Below are 17,051 nucleotides of genomic sequence, written 5' to 3'. Positions count from 1 at the left end.
TGGGTGAATCAGTGGTTCCCTAGTAGAGCTGGGTGAATCAGTGGTTCCCTAGTAGAGCTGGGTGAATCAGTGGTTCCCTAGTAGAGCTGGGTGAATCAGTGGTTCCCTAGTAGAGCTGGGTGAATCAGTGATTCCCTAGTAGAGCCTAGTGAATCAGTGGTTCCCTAGTAGAGCTGGGTGAATCAGTGGTTCCCTAGTAGAGCTGGGTGAATCAGTGGTTCCTAGTAGAGCTGGGTGAATCAGTGGTTCCCTAGTAGAGCTGGGTGAATCAGTGGTTCCCTAGTAGAGCTGGGTGAATCAGTGCTTCCCTAGTAGAGCTGGGTGAATCAGTGGTTCCCTAGTAGAGCTGGGTGAATCAGTGGTTCCCTAGTAGAGCTGGGTGAATCAGTGGTTCCCTAGTAGAGCTGGGTGAATCAGTGGTTCCTAGTAGAGCTGGGTGAATCAGTGGTTCCCTAGTAGAGCTGGGTGAATCAGTAGTTCCTAGTAGAGCTGGGTGAATCAGCGGTTCCTAGTAGAGCTGGGTGAATCAGTGGTTCCTAGTAGAGCTGGGTGAACCAGAGCTGGGTGAATCAGCGGTTCCTAGTAGAGCTGGGTGAATCAATGGTTCCTAGTAGAGCTGGGTGAATCAGCGGTTCCGAGTAGAGCTGGGTGAATCAGTGGTTTCTAGTAGAGCTGGGTGAATCAGTGGTTCCCTAGTAGAGCTGGGTGAATCAGTGGTTCCCTAGTAGAGCTGGGTGAATCAGTGGTTCCCTAGTAGAGCTGGGTGAATCAGTGGTTCCTAGTAGAGCTGTGTGAATCAGTGGTTCCTAGTAGAGCTGGGTGAATCAATGGTTCCTAGTAGAGCTGGGTGAATCAGCGGTTCCTAGTAGAGCTGGGTGAATCAGTGGTTCCTAGTAGAGCTGGGTGAATCAGAGCTGTGTGAATCAGTGGTTCCCTAGTAGAGCTGGGTGAATCAGTGGTTCCCTAGTAGAGCTGGGTGAATCAGTGATTCCCTAGTAGAGCTGGGTGAATCAGTGATTCCCTAGTAGAGCCTAGTGAATCAGTGGTTCCCTAGTAGAGCTGGGTGAATCAGTGGTTCCCTAGTAGAGCTGGGTGAATCAGTGGTTCCTAGTAGAGCTGGGTGAATCAGTGGTTCCCTAGTAGAGCTGGGTGAATCAGTGGTTCCCTAGTAGACCTGGTGAATCAGTGCTTCCCTAGTAGAGCTGGGTGAATCAGTGGTTCCCTAGTAGAGCTGGGTGAATCAGTGGTTCCCTAGTAGAGCTGGGTGAATCAGTGGTTCCTAGTAGAGCTGGGTGAATCAGTGGTTCCTAGTAGAGCTGGGTGAATCAGTGGTTCCCTAGTAGAGCTGGGTGAATCAGTGGTTCCCTAGTAGAGCCTAGTGAATCTGCTTATTACCCACTGAAAATCTGTCATATTATTATTCACATTACAATACTTGTCCCCTGCTTAGAGGGAAACAGCTGGCGAACGTGAGAGAGGGGAGAGGAGAGACGGAAGAGGGATGAGACATGGGAGAGAGATGGTAGAGAGAGGGGCAGAGAAGGCCAGAGGGAGAGAGGGATGAGACATGGGAGAGAGATGGTAAAGAGAGGGGCAGAGAAGGCCAGAGGGAGAGAGGGATGAGACATGGGAGAGAGATGGTAAAGAGAGGGGCAGAGAAGGCCAGAGGGAGAGAGGGATGAGACATGGGAGAGAGATGGTAGAGAGAGGGGCAGAGAAGGCCAGAGGGAGAGAGGGATGAGACATGGGAGAGAGATGGTAGAGAGAGGGGCAGAGAAGGCCAGAGGGAGAGAGGGATGAGACATGGGAGAGAGATGGTAGAGAGAGGGGCAGAGAAGGCCAGAGGGAGAGAGGGATGAGACATGGGAGAGAGATGGTAGAGAGAGGGATGAGAGATGGTAGAGAGAAGGAAGAGAGAAGGCCAGAGGGAGAGAGGGATGAGACATGGGAGAGAGATGGTAGAGAGAGGGGCAGAGAAGGCCAGAGGGAGAGAGGGATGAGACATGGGAGAGAGATGGTAGAGAGAGGGATGAGAGATGGTAGAGAGAGGGGCAGAGAAGGCCAGAGGGAGAGAGGGATGAGACATGGGAGAGAGATGGTAGAGAGAGGGGCAGAGAAGGCCAGAGGGAGAGAGGGATGAGACATGGGAGAGAGATGGTAGAGAGAGGGATGAGAGATGGTAGAGAGAAGGAAGAGAGAAGGCCAGAGAGAGAGAGGGATGAGACATGGGAGAGAGATGGTAGAGAGAGGGGCAGAGAAGGCCAGAGGGAGAGAGGGATGAGACATGGGAGAGAGATGGTAGAGAGAGGGGCAGAGAAGGCCAGAGAGAGAGAGGGATGAGACATGGGAGAGAGATGGTAAAGAGAGGGGCAGAGAAGGCCAGAGGGAGAGAGGGATGAGACATGTGAGAGAGATGGTAGAGAGAGGGGCAGAGAAGGCCAGAGGGAGAGAGGGATGAGACATGGGAGAGAGATGGTAGAGAGAGGGGCAGAGAAGGCCAGAGGGAGAGAGGGATGAGACATGGGAGAGAGATGGTAGAGAGAGGGGCAGAGAAGGCCAGAGGGAGAGAGGGATGAGACATGGGAGAGAGATGGTAGAGAGAGGGATGAGAGATGGTAGAGAGAAGGAAGAGAGAAGGCCAGAGGGAGAGAGGGATGAGACATGGGAGAGAGATGGTAGAGAGAGGGGCAGAGAAGGCCAGAGGGAGAGAGGGATGAGACATGGGAGAGAGATGGTAGAGAGAGGGATGAGAGATGGTAGAGAGAGGGGCAGAGAAGGCCAGAGGGAGAGAGGGATGAGACATGGGAGAGAGATGGTAGAGAGAGGGGCAGAGAAGGCCAGAGGGAGAGAGGGATGAGACATGGGAGAGAGATGGTAGAGAGAGGGATGAGAGATGGTAGAGAGAAGGAAGAGAGAAGGCCAGAGAGAGAGAGGGATGAGACATGGGAGAGAGATGGTAGAGAGAGGGGCAGAGAAGGCCAGAGGGAGAGAGGGATGAGACATGGGAGAGAGATGGTAGAGAGAGGGGCAGAGAAGGCCAGAGAGAGAGAGGGATGAGACATGGGAGAGAGATGGTAGAGAGAGGGGCAGAGAAGGCCAGAGGGAGAGAGGGATGAGACATGGGAGAGAGATGGTAGAGAGAGGGATGAGAGATGGTAGAGAGAGGGGCAGAGAAGGCCAGAGGGAGAGAGGGATGAGACATGGGAGAGAGATGGTAGAGAGAGGGGCAGAGAAGGCCAGAGGGAGAGAGGGATGAGACATGGGAGAGAGATGGTAGAGAGAGGGATGAGAGATGGTAGAGAGAAGGAAGAGAGAAGGCCAGAGAGAGAGAGGGATGAGACATGGGAGAGAGATGGTAGAGAGAGGGGCAGAGAAGGCCAGAGGGAGAGAGGGATGAGACATGGGAGAGAGATGGTAGAGAGAGGGATGAGAGATGGTAGAGAGAAGGAAGAGAGAAGGCCAGAGAGAGAGAGGGATGAGACATGGGAGAGAGATGGTAGAGAGAGGGGCAGAGAAGGCCAGAGGGAGAGAGGGATGAGACATGGGAGAGAGATGGGAGAGAGAGGGGCAGAGAAGGCCAGAGGGAGAGAGGGATGAGACATGGGAGAGAGATGGTAGAGAGAGGGATGAGAGATGGTAGAGAGAAGGAAGAGAGAAGGCCAGAGAGAGAGAGGGATGAGACATGGGAGAGAGATGGTAGAGAGAGGGGCAGAGAAGGCCAGAGGGAGAGAGGGATGAGACATGGGAGAGAGATGGTAGAGAGAGGGATGAGAGATGGTAGAGAGAAGGAAGAGAGAAGGCCAGAGAGAGAGAGGGATGAGACATGGGAGAGAGATGGTAGAGAGAGGGATGAGAGATGGTAGAGAGAAGGAAGAGAGAAGGCCAGAGAGAGAGAGGGATGAGACATGGGAGAGAGATGGTAGAGAGAGGGGCAGAGAAGGCCAGAGGGAGAGAGGGATGAGACATGGGAGAGAGATGGTAGAGAGAGGGATGAGAGATGGTAGAGAGAAGGAAGAGAGAAGGCCAGAGAGAGAGAGGGATGAGACATGGGAGAGAGATGGTAGAGAGAGGGGCAGAGAAGGCCAGAGGGAGAGAGGGATGAGACATGGGAGAGAGATGGTAGAGAGAGGGATGAGAGATGGTAGAGAGAAGGAAGAGAGAAGGCCAGAGAGAGAGAGGGATGAGACATGGGAGAGAGATGGTAGAGAGAGGGGCAGAGAAGGCCAGAGAGAGAGAGGGATGAGACATGGGAGAGAGATGGTAGAGAGAGGGATGAGAGATGGTAGAGAGAAGGAAGAGAGAAGGCCAGAGAGAGAGAGGGATAGGCACAGCAGAAGCATATGGTTAGCACCATAATTAGGAACGGCAGTTAAAGGTTAAAGGGGGATACCCATTTAAAGCGCTGATGTATACCATTATAGCTCAGCTACTGCACTAACCAGATTACGCCCAGAAGAGAACAGTCTGGCTGCTATCTAGCTACAGCTAAACACTTTTAATATGAAAATGGTCAGAGTTTCCTAAGTTCTAAGTTCTGCTATGATTCCATCAACAACAACAAACACACAGTGCTTCTAGAAGATGGACTGATGTTTTAATGTGTTTCACCTTGTGAAGCTGGCCAAGTGATTTACCCAGGATAATAACAGAAACTTAAATTTGGCTTGATAATCAGCAGAACCCAGCCAGGATAATAACCGGTTTAGACATCCTACAGAACCCAGCCAGGATAATAACCAGTTTAGACATCCTATAGAACCCAGCCAGGATAATAACCGGTTTAGACATCCAACAGAACCCAGCCAGGATAATAACCGGTTTAGACATCCAACAGAACCCAGCCAGGATAATAACCGGTTTAGACATCCTACAGAACCCAGCCAGGATAATAACCCGTTTAGACATCATACAGAACCCAGCCAGGATAATAACCGGTTTAGACATCCTACAGAACCCAGCCAGGATAATAACCCGTTTAGACATCATACAGAACCCAGCCAGGATAATAACCGGTTTAGACATCCTACAGAACCCAGCCAGGATAATAACCCGTTTAGACATCCTATAGAACCCAGACAGGATAATAACCGGTTTAGACATCATACAGAACCCAGCCAGGATAATAACCCGTTTAGACATCCTATAGAACCCAGACAGGATAATAACCGGTTTAGACATCCTACAGAACCCAGCCAGGATAATAACCCGTTTAGACATCCTACAGAACCCAGCCGGGATAATAACCAGTTTAGACATCATACAGAACCCAGCCAGGATAATAACCCGTTTAGACATCCTACAGAACCCAGCCAGGATAAGGGCCCTATTACCTATATAGTGGACTACTGTTGACCAGGGGCCTATTACCTATATAGTGGACTACTGTTGACCAGGGGCCTATTACCTATATAGTGGACTACTGTTGACCAGGGGCCTATTACCTATATAGTGGACTACTGTTGACCAGGGGCCTATTCCCTATATAGTGGACTACTGTTGACCAGGGGCCTATTACCTATATAGTGGACTACTGTTGACCAGGGGCCTATATAGTACACTACTGTTGACCAGGGCCATATTACCTATATAGTACACTACTGTTGACCAGGGCCCTATTCCCTATATAGTGGACTACTGTTGACCAGGGCCCTATTCCCTATATAGTGGACTACTGTTGACCAGGGCCCTATTACCTATATAGTGGACTACTGTTGACCAGGGCCCTATTCCCTATATAGTGGACTACTGTTGACCAGGGCCCTATTACCTATATAGTGGACTACTGTTGACCAGGGGCCTATTACCTATATAGTTGACTACTGTTGACCAGGGCCCTATTCCCTATATAGTGGACTACTGTTGACCAGGGGCCTATTACCTATATAGTGGACTACTGTTGACCAGGGCCCTATTCCCTATATAGTGGACTACTGTTGACCAGGGGCCTATTACCTATATAGTACACTACTGTTGACCAGGGCCCTATTCCCTATATAGTGGACTACTGTTGACCAGGGCCCTATTCCCTATATAGTGGACTACTGTTGACCAGGGCCCTATTACCTATATAGTGGACTACTGTTGACCAGGGGCCTATTACCTATATAGTACACTACTGTTGACCAGGGGCCTATTACCTATATAGTGGACTACTGTTGACCAGGGCCCTATTACCTATATAGTGGACTACTGTTGACCAGGGGCCTATATAGTACACTACTGTTGACCAGGGCCCTATTACCTATATAGTGGACTACTGTTGACCAGGGCCCTATTACCTATATAGTGGACTACTGTTGACCAGGGGCCTATTCCCTATATAGTGGACTACTGTTGACCAGGGGCCTATTCCCTATATAGTGGACTACTGTTGACCAGGGGCCTATGGGAAAGTAACAGACTGCACACAGGGAATAGGGAGCTGATTTTTCAGGGACAATCCATCTGTGTCTACATCATGTTTCACCGACAAAATCTGTCTTCTAACGTAGCGTCCGTAACCGATAGCAACACGGCCTCACTTCCATAGAGCCGTATCCGACACACAATCCCCTGAGAGACACACGCTTAACTAGCAGTGATGGAGGGGGGGGGGGGGGGTCTGAATCAAACGGGCGTCACAAAAATAACATGGCTGCTGTGGGTAAAACTTCTATCTTGGATTGGTGATTTTTGGTGATTTTCTGCATTTGTCAAAGTCCCATCAGGTGGCTTGATTTCAGACGTGTCCATGGAAACAGGATTATTATGGAAATCGGTCTTCTAGCAAAAGCCTGTAAACGTTTAAATTGAACTACTATATGAATCTGACTATTCGCAATAATCGCATTATTGTGTGCATGCAACCGTACTCAATTACTGCTAGCTTAATGACACTCAAATGTGACACTACACACACACACACACACACACACACACACACACACACACACACACACACACACACACACACACACACACACACGTCAATACAGCGTTCCGTCCTTTAAAAAACAAAGATCTTTCTTCCTAATTAAAAACTGGCCAATTATAACTGGCATATATATATATATTTTACAACCAAACAGCCCCCTTGAGATGTGTTAGTTTGATAGCTGTGTGTGTGTGTGTGTGTGTGTGTGTGTGTGTGTGTGTGTGTGTGTGTGTGTGTGTGTGTGTGTGTCTGTGTGTGTGTGTGTGTGTGTGTGTGTTCCTGTGTGTGTGTGTTCCTGTGTGTGTGTGTGTGTGTGTGTGTGTGTGTGTGTGTGTGTGTGTGTGTGTGTGTGTGTGTGTGTGTGTGTGTGTGTGTGTGTGTGTGTGTGTGTGTGTGTGTGTGTGTGTGTGTGTGTGTGTGTGTGTGTGTGTGTGTTCCTGTGTGTGTGTGTGTTCCTGTGTGTGTGTGTGTTCCTGTGTGTGTGTGTGTGTGTGTGTGTGTGTGTTCCTGTGTGTGTGTGTGTGTGTGTGTGGGTGTGTGTGTGTGTGGTCAAAAAGCACTTGTTTAGGCCATAAAGTGCTGCAGGTTTAAATGAATCAGGAAAACTTAGGGCAGCTTTTATAGCTGTATGTTTATCAATCATTATATATCTCTCACACACACACACACACACACACACACACACACACACACACACACACACACACACACACCTCTATTACGTTTCTCATTTTAGGGCGATGGTCTGCAGTAATGCCCCTTTCTCTTCCTCCCACTAAGCTGCCAGTCTCAGTCTCTTTACCTGCACTAATCCAGAAAACTTCAGCTGTAGAGTCAATCACAGCGGTAAGGGTTAATTCAAATAACCCCACCCTGATTGAATTATCTTCAGTGAGGGGGGCCTGACCTCTGCCCCTGTCGACCCCCCCCCCAGTTGCCCCTGATAACTAAGTTCCAGCACTATTGGAGCGGCAGGTAGCCTAGTGGTTAATGCGTTGGGCCTGTAACCGAAAGGTTGCTGGATCGAATCCCCCGAGCTGACAAGGTAAAAAATCTGTCGTTCTGCCTCCTGAACAAGGCAGTTAACCCACTGTTCCCCGGGCGCCGAAGACGTGGATGTGTCTTTCCCTTTTCCTAATGCAACATATTACTGTAAATACTGTAAATATACAATAAAGACTAGGTATCCCCCCTCTTTCCCTTTTCCTAATGCAACATAATACTGTAAATACTGTAAATATACAATAAAGACTAGGTTTCCCCCTCTTTCCCTTTTCCTAATGCAACATATTACTGTAAATACTGTAAATATACAATAAAGACTAGGTATCCCCTCTTTCCCTATTCCTAATGCAACATATTACTGTAAATACTGTAAATATACAATAAAGACTAGGTATCCCCTCTTTCCCTTTTCCTAATGCAACATATTACTGTAAATATACAATAAAGACTAGGTATCCCCCTCTTTCCCTTTTCCTAATGCAACATATTACTGTAAATACTGTAAATATACAATAAAGACTAGGTATCCCCCCCTTTCCCTTTTCATAATGCAACATATTACTGTAAATACTGTAAATATACAATAAAGACTAGGTATCCCCCTCTTTCCCTATTCCTAATGCAACATATTACTGTAAATACTGTAAATATACAATAAATACTAGGTATCCCCCTCTTTCCCTATTCCTAATGCAACATATTACTGTAAATACTGTAAATATACAATAAAGACTAGGTATCCCCCTCTTTCCCTATTCATAATGCAACAAATTACTGTAAATACTGTAAATATACAATAAAGACTAGGTATCCCCCTCTTTCCCTATTCATAATGCAACATATTACTGTAAATACTGTAAATATACAATAAAGACTAGGTATCCCCCTCTTTCCCTATTCATAATGCAACATATTACTGTAAATACTGTAAATATACAATAAAGACTAGGTATCCCCCTCTTTCCCTATTCCTAATGCAACATATTACTGTAAATACTGTAAATATACAATAAAGACTAGGTATCCCCCTCTTTCCCTATTCATAATGCAACAAATTACTGTAAATACTGTAAATATACAATAAAGACTAGGTATCCCCCTCTTTCCCTATTCATAATGCAACATATTACTGTAAATACTGTAAATATACAATAAAGACTAGGTATCCCCCTCTTTCCCTATTCATAATGCAACATATTACTGTAAATACTGTAAATATACAATAAAGACTAGGTATCCCCCTCTTTCCCTATTCATAATGCAACATATTACTGTAAATACTGTAAATATACAATACAGACTAGGTATCCCCCCCCTTTCCCTAATGCAACATATTACTGTAAATATACAATAAAGACTAGGTATCCCCCCCTTTCCCTTTTCATAATGCAACATATTACTGTAAATACTGTAAATATACAATAAAGACTAGGTATCCCCCCCTTTCCCTTTTCATAATGCAACATATTACTGTAAATATACAATAAAGACTAGGTATCCCCCTCTTTCCCTTTTCCTAATGCAACATATTACTGTAAATACTGTAAATATACAATAAAGACTAGGTATCCCCCTCTTTCCCTATTCCTAATGCAACATATTACTGTAAATACTGTAAATATACAATAAAGACTAGGTATCCCCCTCTTTCCCTAATATTCACCTGGTACCATTTGATTAGAATACCACAATGAGAAAAGGTGACATCAATCAACTGGAAGCATCCTGACATTCTCACCTGTCAATTCAACAGGTATTTTCTTTCGCCAGATGTCCCCTACCATCGTCTTTGACGTGACAGATTAAAATATATATATTTTTTAAAAGAGATGGGGCCCAGATGGTGAAAGCCAAGGCTCAATAATTTGCGTCTTGGAATCGTCCCGCAGAGAGACCCACTTTCAGAAAAGATGAGTCAATTTTAACATCCACGGGCTTCCTACTGACAAAGGCTCTAATGTATTGTTGTCTCTACTCGTCTGCACAACGAATGCATCTGAAATACTACTTCCTATGTCTACTGGGGAAGAGGTTCCCAAAACTTTGTGGGGGGGGGGGGGGGGGGGGCATTTATGTGATAGCAAATTATGCTAATGTATTGTTGTCCATTACAAAAGGGAACACGGTTTGGCTGTTTTTCTCGTTTTAAAACATGACATAGTAACTCCTCCATAACTCTTAAACAACTCAAATGGTGAGAGTGACTAGCTACCACATGGACAGAGTGACTTTCTACCACACGGACAGAGTGACTAGCTACCACATGGACAGAGTGACTGTCTACCACACGGACAGAGTGACTAGCTACCACATGGACAGAGTGACTAGCTACCACATGGACAGAGTGACTAGCTACCACATGGACAGAGTGACTAGCTACCACATGGACAGAGTGACTAGCTACCACACGGACAGAGTGACTAGCTACCACACGGACAGAGTGACTAGCTACCACACGGACAGAGTGACTAGCTACCACATGGACAGAGTGACTAGCTACCACATGGACAGAGTGACTAGCTACCACACGGACAGAGTGACTAGCTACCACATGGATAGAGTGACTAGCTACCACATGGACAGAGTGACTAGCTACCACATGGACAGAGTGACTGTCTACCACACGGACAGAGTGACTAGCTACCACGTGGACAGAGTGACTGTCTACCACGTGGACAGAGTGACTGTCTACCACGTGGACAGAGTGACTAGCTACCACACGGACAGAGTGACTGTCTACCACACGGACAGAGTGACTGTCTACCACACGGACAGAGTGACTGTCTACCACACGGACAGAGTGACTAGCTACCACACGGACAGAGTGACTGTCTACCACACGGACAGAGTGACTAGCTACCACATGGACAGAGTGACTGTCTACCACACGGACAGAGTGACTAGCTACCACATGGACAGAGTGACTGTCTACCACACGGACAGAGTGACTAGCTACCACACGGACAGAGTGACTGTCTACCACATGGACAGAGTGACTAGCTACCACACGGACAGACTTCATTAGTGTTCGTGTGGGGAACATGTCAATTCAGTCAGGCAATGCCCACGTTATTCTGACATATTTTAGAACGTAAAAACGATGTGAGTGTCAATGGATAATATCATTGGGTAGGCCTTGAAGAAAACCCCAGCATTCGTAATGCATAGTGTTTAGCATACATTGTGAAGGGAGTTTTTCTCTATAGGTTATTACAACAACTAAATATCAAATGTAGTTCCTTGAAAATAACAATTAAGTGCTTAAAAAAAGTTATTTAAAAAAATATATATATTTGATTTTGACTTGCCAATGTGTGTATGACCCCTATAGGCTAACTTGTGGACCCAACAAATGAGAGATAAAATCACATGCTATTGAAATGATGCACACATCACACACTTTCATGTCAGACCGTGACCCAGGCCAGTCCCCCCCCCCGCCCCCGCCCCCGCCCCCATTCGGGCCAGTAGCTTTGGCCCGGTTTACTGTCACTGGTAAATTGATCTGAATGTGGAGCCCCCCCCGTGTGCAGTACCCGTAGGGCTGATACATCTAAGATTAGATGTAGCCGTTAGCGATGCTAACGATAGCCTAACCATTTTCAATGTAGATGGAAAGGTCATTAAAAAAGGTAACTACAGAGTAACCTATTCCTACCTGGCAGAATCAGGATTATTTGTGTCAATCCAGTGGTCATTTGTTGTTGCTACGGAAACACTGCTAGCTAAACACAACTGTCTTGGCTGGTGTGCATACCTTAATTAATGGGTAACTACACTAAAATATATATATATTTATGTACGCATTTTCCCTCTCCTCTGCTTGCTTGCACCTTTCTCTCTGTGATGCTGCCACCTGTCACTCTGTGATGCTGCCACCTTGCACTCTGTGATGCTGCCACCTTGCACTCTGATGCTGCCACCTTTCTCTCTGTGATGCTGCCACCTTGCACTCTGTGATGCTGCCACCTGTCTCTCTGTGATGCTGCCACCTTGCACTCTGATGCTGCCACCTTGCACTCTGATGCTGCCACCTTGCACTCTGTGATGCTGCCACCTGTCACTCTGTGATGCTGCCACCTGTCACTCTGTGATGCTGCCACCTGTCACTCTGTGATGCTGCCACCTGTCACTCTGTGATGCTGCCACCTGTCACTCTGTGATGATGCTGCCACCTGTCACTCTGTGATGATGCTGCCACCTGTCACTCTGTGATGATGCTGCCACCTTGCACTCTGTGATGATGCTGCCACCTTGCACTCTGTGATGATGCTGCCACCTTGCACTCTGTGATGATGCTGCCACCTTGCACTCTGTGATGATGCTGCCACCTTGCACTCTGTGATGATGCTGCCACCTTGCACTCTGTGATGATGCTGCCACCTTGCACTCTGTGATGATGCTGCCACCTTGCACTCTGTGATGATGCTGCCACCTTGCACTCTGTGATGATGCTGCCACCTTGCACTCTGTGATGCTGCACCTTTCTCTCTGTGATGCTGCACCATTCTCTCTGTGATGCTGCCCCTTGCACTCTGTGATGCTGCACCTTGCACTCTGTGATGCTGCCACCTTGCACTCTGTGATGCTGCCACCTTGCACTCTGTGATGCTGCACCTTGCACTATGTGATGCTGCACCTTTCTCTCTGTGATGCTGCACCATTCTCTCTGTGATGCTGCACCATTCTCTCTGTGATGCTGCACCATTCTCTCTGTGATGCTGCACCATTCTCTCTGTGATGCTGCACCTTTCTCGCTGTGATGCTGCACCTTTCTCGCTGTGATGCTGCACCTTTCTCGCTGTGATGCTGCACCTTTCTCGCTGTGATGCTGCACCTGTCTCTCTGTGATGCTGCACCATTCTCTCTGTGATGCTGCACCTGTCTCTCTGTGATGCTGCACCTTGCACTCTGAGATGCTGCCACCTTGCACTCTGTGATGCTGCCACCTGTCACTCTGTGATGCTGCCACCTGTCTCTCTGTGATGCTGCCACCTGTCACTCTGTGATGCTGCACCTTGCACTCTGTGATGCTGCACCTTGCACTCTGTGATGCTGCCACCTGTCACTCTGTGATGCTGCCACCTGTCTCTCTGTGATGCTGCACCTTTCTCTCTGTGATGCTGCCACCTGTCTCTCTGTGATGCTGCCACCTGTCACTCTGTGATGCTGCCACCTGTCACTCTGTGATGCTGCACCTTGCACTCTGTGATGCTGCCACCTGTCACTCTGTGATGCTGCCACCTGTCACTCTGTGATGCTTACACCTGTCACTCTGTGATGCTGCCACCTGTCACTCTGTGATGCTGCCACCTGTCACTCTGTGATGCTGCCACCTGTCTCTCTGTGATGCTGCCACCTGTCACTCTGTGATGCTGCCACCTGTCACTCTGTGATGCTGCCACCTGTCACTCTGTGATGCTGCACCTGTCACTCTGTGATGCTGCACCTTGCTTGTCTCAGGAAGGAGCCACAAAGTTTCCTCACATTGTTAAGAACACACAGTATTATTATATCTATTATTATTAAAAATGGTTATTACGGTTATTTTATAATCCATAACCTTCGGTTACATGGTTATACAATCATTTTGCCAGCCCTACTTGCTGGCTCTCTCCGTCCCTCGGGGTGAGGAGCGGGGGGTTGGGGGGGTGGGCGGTGAGGAGGGGTGCGAGGGTGGCTGTGGATTTAAGATAGTCTTTGAAGAGGTACAGGTTTCAGATGATTTCGGGAGATGGAATCATGACTTCACCTCCTCATTCCACTGTATTGCTCTCTGTTCTCCCTCTATCTCTCCATCTCTATCTCGTCCTGTCTCCGTCCCTCATCTGGTTGTTATTGAGGAGTTTGAGTTGAAACGGTAGACGCACACACACACACACACACACACACACACACACACACACACACACAATGTGGACTGGCTCAGATGTAATTACTGCACCATCGAGAAGTATTGGCAGGACCTCGCAAACACAATTACCTTTCTGCCAGTGTGGATGCGGTCCAGTACGACCGATGTGTGTGTGTGTCTGTGAGTGCTTGTGCACATTACAGTGTGTGTACGTGTGTGTGCACGGTGTGTGTGTCTGTGAGTGCTTGTGCACATTACAGTGTGTGTACGTGTGTGTGCACGGTGTGTGTGTCTGTGAGTGCTTGTGCACATTACAGTGTGTGTGCATGGTGTGTGCGTGTGTGTGTGTGTGTGTGTGTGTGTGTGTGTGTGTGTGTGTGTGTGTGTGTGTGTGTGTGTGTGTGTGTGTGTGTGTGTGTGTGTGTGTGTGTGTGTGTGTGTGGTGCTGCACATGCAGAATCTATTCCTCCAGGGCACTGAGCTTGCAGGAAGAAAACCCTGGAGCTCTTAGCCGAACAGGGAAACACCCCCGCAGAGGAGGGGGGGAGGGGATGGAGGGAGAGAAAGAAGGAGGGAGGGGGGGGGGGATATAGAGCAGCGCACTGACATAATCACGCGTCTTGTGGAACTCCTTGGTTCTGCTGTACACAGGCGTGTTCTGTTGTTTTCTATCCTACACTGCATGTAGTTCCCCTCACGCTTATAGGGAGACGCAGGGCTTCGGTGCTCACCCCCCACGACAAGACAAGGAGTTATATTCTGCCGCACTGTCATGCCGCTATCCTACTACACACACACACACCGCGTCTCTGCCGTTCACATACACGATACAGTAGCGGAGACCGTACGACGAGTCTCTCTCTCTCTCTCTCTCTCTCATCGATTGACATGGGAAAACCAAACCAACGGGGCAGTCTATTGCAACATGTATAGAATGGCGAGCATTGGGTAAACCAGGTCAATGGAGAACGATAAAACAACAAGGTGTATATCCATTTTTGTCGGTGTCCAAAACCGGGGGACGGTGCCACATCCATTATTACCGTCCAGCTGTTCGCACTTCATCAACATTGAAGTTGGGACGCTGTAGCCCACAGCGTCGACAGAGGCATTCAAGGTGATCCCGTACAAAAACAACCAAAAATATACACCCAACGATTCTAGCTAGATTCAAACCGTTGATATGGTTCATATCTATGAATACAGGTCAATGGGGTCATACCAAGCTTGTGACATTGTAAATAATGCCCACCTAGCTACATTGCTATAGACGGCGAGCCAGTGGTCGACAGAGGATACCTAAAAACTGCATTGCTGTCAAAACACAAAAACGGGTGCGCGCCTGAGGCTACCCGGTGATTGACTGACTGTACTCCGTTTTAAACAGTTGTAGCAACAACAACAAAAAAATACTTCCGACAAAAACTGCCATTATATCCAAGCTTAACAAAGTTTAGTCAACCAATATCCACGAAGAACAACTATTAACGATGCTAGTTAGCGTTACTTCCTTAGCAAGCCCAGTCATCAAGCTACAGTCAAAATAGCCCCTCGCTGTCGTCTCATATCCTCCTTCGCTGCCCTCCCTTATCCCACACGTCGCCCGCAACAAGGTCTGAGGACTTACCGCTCTTATGTGCTGCTGGTGCCGCTGGGACGAGATAACAAGTGCGGGCAGCCCGCTGACCACATGTCCGCTACTACGGGACAAGAGAATAATTGATCTACACACATTCGCAGCCATGTCTGTAGTGGAATATCCTCGCTCGGAAGGCGAATGCTGCAAGCGGACCAAGCGAGACCGTGGCAGGCGGAGAGGGAGGGAGGCGGAGAGGGACGGCGGGGAGTAGACCTAGAGTAGGCGGGCTGCGGGGCTGGCGTTTACACACAACACAACCCTAGGAAGGCATTTTCAGAAACAGAGGCGGGGTTGCACACACTCAGCACGGTACAGTAGCCTAGACAGCTAATAATATCTTTAACTATAACTCTGAATAAATGCCCTGATCGATTTATGAAACGCCGTTTCATTTCTGTTGTTGCAATTCGCCACGAAATAAGACGTAAAAAGAGCAGCGCGAAAAAGAAAGGAAAATCCATGGCTCAAACCACAGACTTTAAATCAGAATTTCAAAGAAACGCGTAAGAAGAGATCCGATTGGTAGATCAGTCATCTAAGGGCGGGTGTAAATACTTTTCATCGAATGAGAGAAAAGGCTATTCCGCGTGCTTCATATTTCCCGGTACAGAGCGGTGCGACTATGGACGACTCGACCAATCAGATAATGCGCTACGGTCCATTCTAGTTTACAGACAAATATCTACCTCGGCAGAGAGCGGATAGAACCGCTATGTGATCCAATTGAGTTCAGTTGTCAAACCGCACTTTGAGGATTTTGCCCTTCGTCACCTTCACACAGCAAGCTGTGTTTAAAATCACGTATTGCACTTTCGTAAGTTAGTAGACTAGGCTACTGTTCTCCCATAATCATGACTCTCAGTTCCATTATTTAAAAATAGTCATTGGAAGAAGGTGTCTTCTGTACAAAGAAGTTGTGTTATTTAAGAGCCTCAACATTCGGTCTGAACATCAACATGCTTGGAGTACGGTCTTGGAAGCAGAAGGACCATATCTTTGATATCAGCAAGAAACAATTTTCAAAAAACAAAACGTTAAATTGATAACACCTGTATAAGGTTACTGTACCCATATGTCAATATCTCCAAGTTATAGCAAGTGCTAATTAGCTACACTACATGACCAAAAGTATGTGGACACGTGCTCGTGCATTTGTGCAGGTAGCGTTCTCCTGGTAACCGCCAAACCCAGATTTGTCCGTTGGACTGCCAGATGGTGAAGCGTGATTCATCACTCCAGAGAACACGTTTTCACTGCTCCAGAGTCCAATGGCAGCGAGCTTTACACCACTCCAGCCGACGCTTGGCATTGCGCATGATGATCTTAGGCTTGTGTGCGGCTGCTCGGCCATGGAAGTGGCTTCCAGAGGCAGTTTGGAACTCGGTAGTGAGTGTTGCAACCCGAGGACAGGCTATGTTTACGCGCCACAGGACAGGCTATGTTTACACGCCACGCGCTTCAGCACTCGCCGGTCCCGTTCTGTGAGCTTGTGTGGCCTACCACTTCGTGGCTAAGCCGTTGTTGGTCCTAGATGTTTTTCACTACACAATAACAGCACTTACAGTTGAGCGAGGCAGCTCTAGCAGGGCAGAAATTTGACAAACTGACTTGTTGGAAAGGTGGCATCCTAATGACGGTGC

The 17,051-nt window shown here is 47.7% G+C and overlaps 1 protein-coding gene across 1 annotated transcript in view; it reads right to left on the bottom strand.

Moving 5' to 3' along the window:
* Positions 1 to 15,900, bottom strand: part of LOC129828561 (calcium uniporter protein, mitochondrial-like) — a 228,719-nt gene extending 212,819 nt beyond the window's left edge. The window contains exon 1 of the mRNA XM_055889600.1: positions 15,400 to 15,900. Coding sequence (XP_055745575.1) covers positions 15,400 to 15,516 — 117 coding nt within the window. The 5' untranslated portion in view covers positions 15,517 to 15,900. The remainder of the gene's footprint in view (positions 1 to 15,399) is intronic.
* Positions 15,901 to 17,051: the final 1,151 nt, after the last annotated feature.

Source organism: Salvelinus fontinalis, chromosome 30 (assembly GCF_029448725.1).
Source record: "Salvelinus fontinalis isolate EN_2023a chromosome 30, ASM2944872v1, whole genome shotgun sequence".
NCBI lineage: Eukaryota > Metazoa > Chordata > Actinopteri > Salmoniformes > Salmonidae > Salvelinus > Salvelinus fontinalis.
The sequence above is the reverse complement of the archived record's forward strand: the minus strand, read 5'-3'. Positions and strand labels throughout refer to the sequence as shown.